General features: G+C 43.3%; 1 protein-coding gene across 1 annotated transcript; it reads right to left on the bottom strand.

The window, feature by feature from the left end:
- Positions 1 to 414: 414 nt before the first annotated feature.
- LOC139406159 (golgin subfamily A member 6-like protein 22) lies at positions 415 to 5,853 on the bottom strand. Its single transcript, XM_071148645.1, has 6 exons — positions 5,811 to 5,853; positions 2,241 to 3,845; positions 1,219 to 1,301; positions 933 to 1,073; positions 728 to 839; positions 415 to 543 (listed from the first exon to the last, which is right to left on the bottom strand). The coding sequence occupies exons 1-6, from the start codon at positions 5,851 to 5,853 to the stop codon at positions 476 to 478; spliced, it is 2,052 nt and encodes a 683-aa protein (XP_071004746.1). The 3' UTR covers positions 415 to 475.
- Positions 5,854 to 6,430: the final 577 nt, after the last annotated feature.

Below are 6,430 nucleotides of genomic sequence, written 5' to 3'. Positions count from 1 at the left end.
TATGGCTCTAAAATAGATTGTTTATCATTGAGAAATAATATCTTACAGTGTGAATGCAGTTAAATGTTTAAGAATCTCTTTCACCACTGAAGCCAGGTACTTGAATCCCCCGTGACTCAAACTGGAAACCCCCTTGAGGTTCAAAGTGCAAGGGTCATAAAATCTGACACCGCTGTGTTCCTAGAGCTCTGGATAGAGGATGCACTAATATGTACAGCTCTAGGATCAGTTTCCTCCAAAATGTTCCACACTGGGGTGAAGAATGTAATCTGACTTTAGATCAGTGTCTAGGGCGGCGGAGGACAGCTCAATATAATGGCTGGAACGGAGATAATGGAGTGGTATCAAAATCATGGTTTTAATGGGTTTGGCACTATTACATTCCATCCATTATAATCCATTCCAGCCATTATTATGAGCCGTTCTCCCCTCAGCAGTCTCCACTGGTCTAGGGTCATCTTAATCCTACTGTTTCCTAGACAGGGTGAGAGCAGACAAACGCTCGCAGATCCCAGCACGGCATATCATTAAACATCCCATTTCCTGAAAAGCAGAAAACTAACATCAATAACAGCCCATATAACAGAACAACAAAGTGTTATTCAATTGTGTAATTCATCAGTCATTATATTATCCATAGCTATCCTTCCATACTCTCAATGGCAGTATGGATGTACGCTCAAGAATACATGACACGCACGATTAGTTAGCTTTCAGTCGTACGTACCAAGTGACAGCAGCTCCAGACAGTTCTCCACCCCTGCCGTGTAATTGGGCTCACCAGGCAGCCAATCCTCATAGTGCCAGTGGGCACCGTCCAACCAGATGAAGCGACCAGTCTGACAGAGTAAAGAGGAGAAAATGTGTAAACAAATAAACGGGATAGTGACACACACACACACACACACACGTACACACATTCACACACTCACGTCCAGGTAGCGTAGTCCTCCAACCCAGGTGCGTGTGTATTTTCCGATCTGTTGCACCATGAGGCCCATGACCTGTCTGTGGATGGTCTGACTGGTGATGGATGCCAGGTGGCCACGAGGGACGTTAGCCTGGCAGTAGAACTGCAAAGGAGCAGAGAAAATACGGATTAAATGTTTACATGTTTGTTGAATTAGAGATGTGGAACGATTCACTGAGAGACAAAACAGAGAAGGAACAGAGAAAACAGTAAAAGATTAAGAAAATAAGATATTAGTTCCCACTCACCTCAGCATCTGAGGCTGTCTTTGGGCCTCTGAAGAACTGGTAGCATTTCCCCTCCAGGACCACACCACTGCAGGAGCTCCTCCCTGTGGTAGAAATTAGCATTGCAATGTCATTCCATATTGAACACGTTTGTGTAAGTGTGTGTGTGCGTGAGTCACAGGAGGCCGCTGAGGGCAGGACGGCTCATAATAATGTCTGGAACGGAGCAAATGGAATGGAAAGCACGTCTTTGATGTATTTGATACCATTCCACTGATTCCGCTCCAGTCTTTATCACGAGCCCGTCCTCCCCAATTAACGTGCCACAAACCTCCTGTGAGATGTGTGTGTGATTGTTGGAATATGTGGACCTCCCTCCATCTCACTGGTTGATGCTTATTTATAAAACCCTCTTAGGCCTCACTCCCACCTATCTGAGATATCTACTGCAGCCCTTATCCTCCACATACAACACCCGTTCTGCCAGTCACATTCTGTTAAAGGTCCCCAAAGCACACACATCCCTGGGTCGCTGGTCTTTTAAATTTGCTGCAGCTAGCGACTGGAACGAGCTGCAACAAGCACTCAAACTGGACAGTTTTATCTCAATCTCTTAATTCAAAGACTCAATCAGGGACTCTCTTACTGACAGTTGTGGGTGCTTTGTATGATGTATTGTTGTCTCTACCTTCTTGACCTTTGTGCTGTTGACTTTGCCCAATAATGTTTGTACTATGTTTTGCGCTGCTACCATGTTGTTGTCATGTTGTGTTGCTACCATGCTGTGTTGTCATGTGTTGCTGCCATGCCATGTTGTTGTCTTAGGTCTCTCTTTAGGTAGTGTTGTGTTGTCTCTCTTGTCGTGATGTGTGTTTTGTCCTATATTTATTATTTTTATTTTTATTTTTAATCCCAGCCCCTGTCCCCACAGGAGGCCTTTTGCCTTTTGGTAGGCCGTCATCGAAAATAAGAATTTGTTCTTAACTGACTTGCCTGGTTAAATGAAGGTTAAATAAATAAATTCAAATAAAAATCTCTCTCACCTGTAGGTTCAAGTTGGGCCATGTTCTCCTTTAGCCCCACCTCCCTATCCTCCCTATTTAAAGACCGCTTCGCCCTCTCTGGTTCCACCCACATTCGCGCCTCTCCATCCATCATGGGGCCCTTGCCCATCGTTGGCTGCTCCATGAGAGGTCTCTCTCTTACTCGAACCCCCTCCTCCAATAGCAAACGCTCTTCCCTAAGATGTCTCTTCTCTTCTAGAGGCTCCAACTCCATCATTGGCTCCTCTACCATCACAGCTGAGTCTGTCATTGGATAATCCCTCATTTCAGGTTCCAGCTCCATGATTGGTTCCTCAGCCAGGAAGTACTCCCTCTCCATCGTAGGCCCTATGTCTTCCATCAGTTCCCTCACTGGCTCCTCCCCCTTGATGGCGTAATTTGTCGTGATTGGATTCTCTCCAAAAGGCACATCCCACATTTCAGGCTCCAGCTCCATGATTGGTTGTTCCATGACATACTCATCGTCTTCCTCCAGGCTAGGCCCCTCCCTTAGCAACGGCTCCAGTTCTGTCATTGGCTCCTCTTCCAGATCAAAATTATACATAATTTCTGGAGCCATCTTTTTGCCATCCATAGGACTGCTTCCTCTCCAATACTGTTCAATCAAATTGTCCTCTGGCAGTGGTTCCAAATCCATGATTGGCTCTTCAGCCATGACATATTCACCCTCCATAAGAGGGCCCTCCTCTTGGTAGGTGAGCCCCTCACCCATTGCAAGCGTCATCTCCACCTCTGTCTCCATTTCTACTTCAGGTTCCATTTTTACCCTTGGTACTTCTGATTCCTCCATTTCTGGTTCTTCCATTTCTTTTCCTTCCATCTCTGGTTGTTCCATATTTAATCCCATCTCTGCTTCTTCCATCTCTGGTTTGCCCATCTCGGGATCTTCCATCCTCAGTAGATCCTCCTCCATCTCAGCCTCCATCTCCTGCTCAGGCTGAGTTTCCTTCTCTGCTGCTGGACCCACCTCCACCAACTCCTCTTCAACCACAGGGGCCACATCTAACCGTGGTTTCTCTTGCTCGACAGGGCTCAGTTCTTCTGTTTTTTCCTGCACTGGAGGACTCAGTTCTTCTCGTTTCACATGCACCGGAGGGCTCGGTTCTTCTGGTTTCTCCTGGGCTTTCTCTACTGGTTTCTCCTGGGCTTTCTCTACTGGTTTCTCCTGGGCTTTTTCTACTGCTTTCTCCTGGGCTTTCTCTACTGGTTTCTCCTGGGCTTGCTCTGCTTTCTTCTCCAGCTCCACAGTGTCTTCTGTTTCTGGTTTCTTCTGAACCACTGGCATCCATTCAGCTGGTTTTTCATGTCTTACTGGAATCACCTGTAAATCCAGGCTGGGTTCCACTAGATTCTCCGGCACCAGGGGGCTCAGCTCTTCTGGTTTCTCCTGCACTAGAAGGCTCAGTTCATTAGGTTTCTCCTCCACCACAGAACTAAGCTGGGTTTGTTTTACAATCGCCTCAGTGTTCCAGCCAGCGGGTTTCTCCTGGTCTCTCAGGACTGGGTAGATCTCTCTCTGGTGCAAAGGTGGTTTCCATTCATCAATCCTTTCATCCATGACTCCATGTGCTCTCCCCAGAGCCACTGAGAAATAAAGAAAAATCAGAAGTGCTTCAATTGACCATTCCCCATTTTAACCTGTGTAATAGGCGCAGTGTTTTATAAATGGCCCTGGACAAAAATAATGCACTTTGTAGAAAAAAATGGAATGATTTGAGATTCAGGAATTGAGTAACTCTGATCCCAGGTATACAGTAGTGCATATCAGTATTGAATCATAAAGTGGCGCAGCGGTCTAAGGCACTGTATCTCATAAGAGGCATCACTACTACAGTCCCTAGTTTGAATCCAGGCTGTATCACATCCGGCTGTGATCGGGAATCTCATAGGGTGCGGCGCACAGTTGGCCCAGCATTGTCGGGGTTTGGTCAGGGTAGGCCGTCATTGTAAATAAGAACTTGTTCTTATCTGACTTGCTGGGTTAAATGTTTTATTTTTTATAAAACCATGTCATGGAGATAAACTAAAGGATAATCGGGTAATGATAAGGGTACATGTAATGCTGATATGAGCCTAGACAACAGAGTCATAAACAGAGATTGAGGTTTGATCACAAAGTCACAGTGACTCTAACTTTGACTTCAGCCAGTCTTAGACTTAAAAAAATAAATATATTTGAAAAGTGGAATATTAATTATTAAGTTCTTATTTTAGTAAGGCCATCACATTCCAGCCCCCCAAGTACTGTACAGTGCCTTCGGAAAGTATTCAGACCCCTTGAATTTTTCCACATTTTGTTACTTTACAGCCTTATTCTACTGAGAATTTATTAAATAAATACAAATCCTCAGCAATCTATAGACAATACAGTTTTTAAAAAATATCCTGTTTTTGCTTTGTCATTATGGGGTGTAGAATGATGAAGGAAAAAAACATTTGAATCAATTTGAGAACAAGGTTGTAACGTAACAAACTGTGGAAAAAGTCAAGGGCTCTGAATACTTTCCCAAAGCACTGTACATCTGAAAAACAAATATTAGCTTGACTGGCCCCTAAAATACACTGTACTGGTATTGCAAACAAAATGCACACAACATTACGCACTAGCACAGAGGGGCCAAGCAACAGAAGAGCTATGTGGCGTAGCACAGTTTCGCTCGGCCCCGCAAGGTCCAAGCTAATGCTGTTTTACACATTTTGCCATGAGGATGAGAGAAAATATTGTTGTTTTTGAGCTTAGGGATTCTTGAAAGATGGGACAATCTCAAATATTTGTTTTAATATTAGCAACATTTTAAATATATATTTTGATAGACCAAAGTATCAGCTATCACACCATGTAAAGGAACAACCACCCAACTAACTGGATATATGTCAACTCCATCAGACACTTTAAAATACATTTCATTTGAACAATTACTGTCCAAGTGTTTAAAGTCCTTAATTGTCTAAATCTAACAGTATGTTATTCAAATATGTATTAATACAACTCTCCAAACGTCTTTTTATGTTGTTTTATAGCGCCATGAAATGTTCCAGGGCTAATTTCGATAGCATTGTGACATGTTTTTATACAATTAGAACATAACATTTATATATTTTAAAATTCCCCTAAATGTAAACTTTAAGCTCAAATAATGACATATACCAACATTTTTAGGATTGTCCCGACTTTCAAGAGTCCCTGAGATAATTTCTTGCTATTCTGCACATTTTGCCATTAGCCTTAAGGAAATTTTCCAGTCATTCCCCCCAAACATTATGGCTTATGACGGGTTCATATGCTATCTAGGGGGCCCGACCTCCCCAAAAATAGATTATAAAAAGCTTGTGGTCCTCCCTGCCTTGCTGTGGCTGTGGGGGTGTGTGCTACGCCAGTGAACAAATGTAGTAGGTCAAACACATCTTTGAAATATATATTTTGGTGCCGTATCATGTGATAGGCTTTATGTACAACCCTTCAGCCTATCATTCTTTAGGAAAATAAGACAAGAGAACTTTGGGAGAGAACTTAGAAATCTTTCTAGAGCTCTCACTGAGACAACTTACCTGTCAGGCTCAACAACAGAAAGACCAGAGTCTTCATCTTCATCTGGAGAGGGAGAGAAATGACTGATAAGAACACTGAATACTCAAGACACAACTGTCTAATAAATCACCAACCTTGTTCTTTGTGAGTAAAAACAAATAATTAATTAAACGCTTTGCTGTTATTGTCTCACCTGTGAATGTAGTCTAGGTAACGGCTCCAACTGTCTGCTTTGTGGTGTCTGTCTCTTTATAAGCTTGTTATGAGCTCTCCTGACCCTAGAAAGAGCTGTTCCTTCACTCTTTATGACCCCCCTCCCCTAAAACCCCCTCCACTCCTATCACGGGCAGGTTAGTCCATCACCACGTCTGTTCCTCTACCTCAGTATCTCTTTAGCAGCCCTCTATTTTTCTCCCTATGCTTCCTCGTTTGCCAGACATGGGCCCAAAGTGCACAACACTCTGATGACTTCCCATTACAGAAGAAGAACAATATCCCTATCTCCATATGCAATAACCATATAGCAATAATCAACAACAGTCGCTGGCAGACTTTGTTACAGCATGTTTTGGTCACGTGTGTGAGGCCTTGCAGAATGTGTCTAATCTACAATGAATATAAAATGAAATAGTGAATGTAG

Source organism: Oncorhynchus clarkii, chromosome 3 (genome assembly GCF_045791955.1).
Source record: "Oncorhynchus clarkii lewisi isolate Uvic-CL-2024 chromosome 3, UVic_Ocla_1.0, whole genome shotgun sequence".
NCBI classification, from domain to species: domain Eukaryota; kingdom Metazoa; phylum Chordata; class Actinopteri; order Salmoniformes; family Salmonidae; genus Oncorhynchus; species Oncorhynchus clarkii.
This window is presented reverse-complemented; position numbering and strand designations above follow the sequence as displayed.

Coding starts and splice junctions, on each gene's coding strand:
- LOC139406159 (XM_071148645.1), bottom strand. CDS start 5,853: ATGAAGATGAAGACTCTGGTCTTTCTGTTGTTGAGCCTGACAG. Junction 1,074..1,218: donor AGACAGCCTCAGATGCTGAG/GTGAGTGGGAAC, acceptor GCTCCTTTGCAG/TTCTACTGCCAGGCTAACGT. Junction 840..932: donor GAGGACTACGCTACCTGGAC/GTGAGTGTGTGA, acceptor TTACTCTGTCAG/ACTGGTCGCTTCATCTGGTT.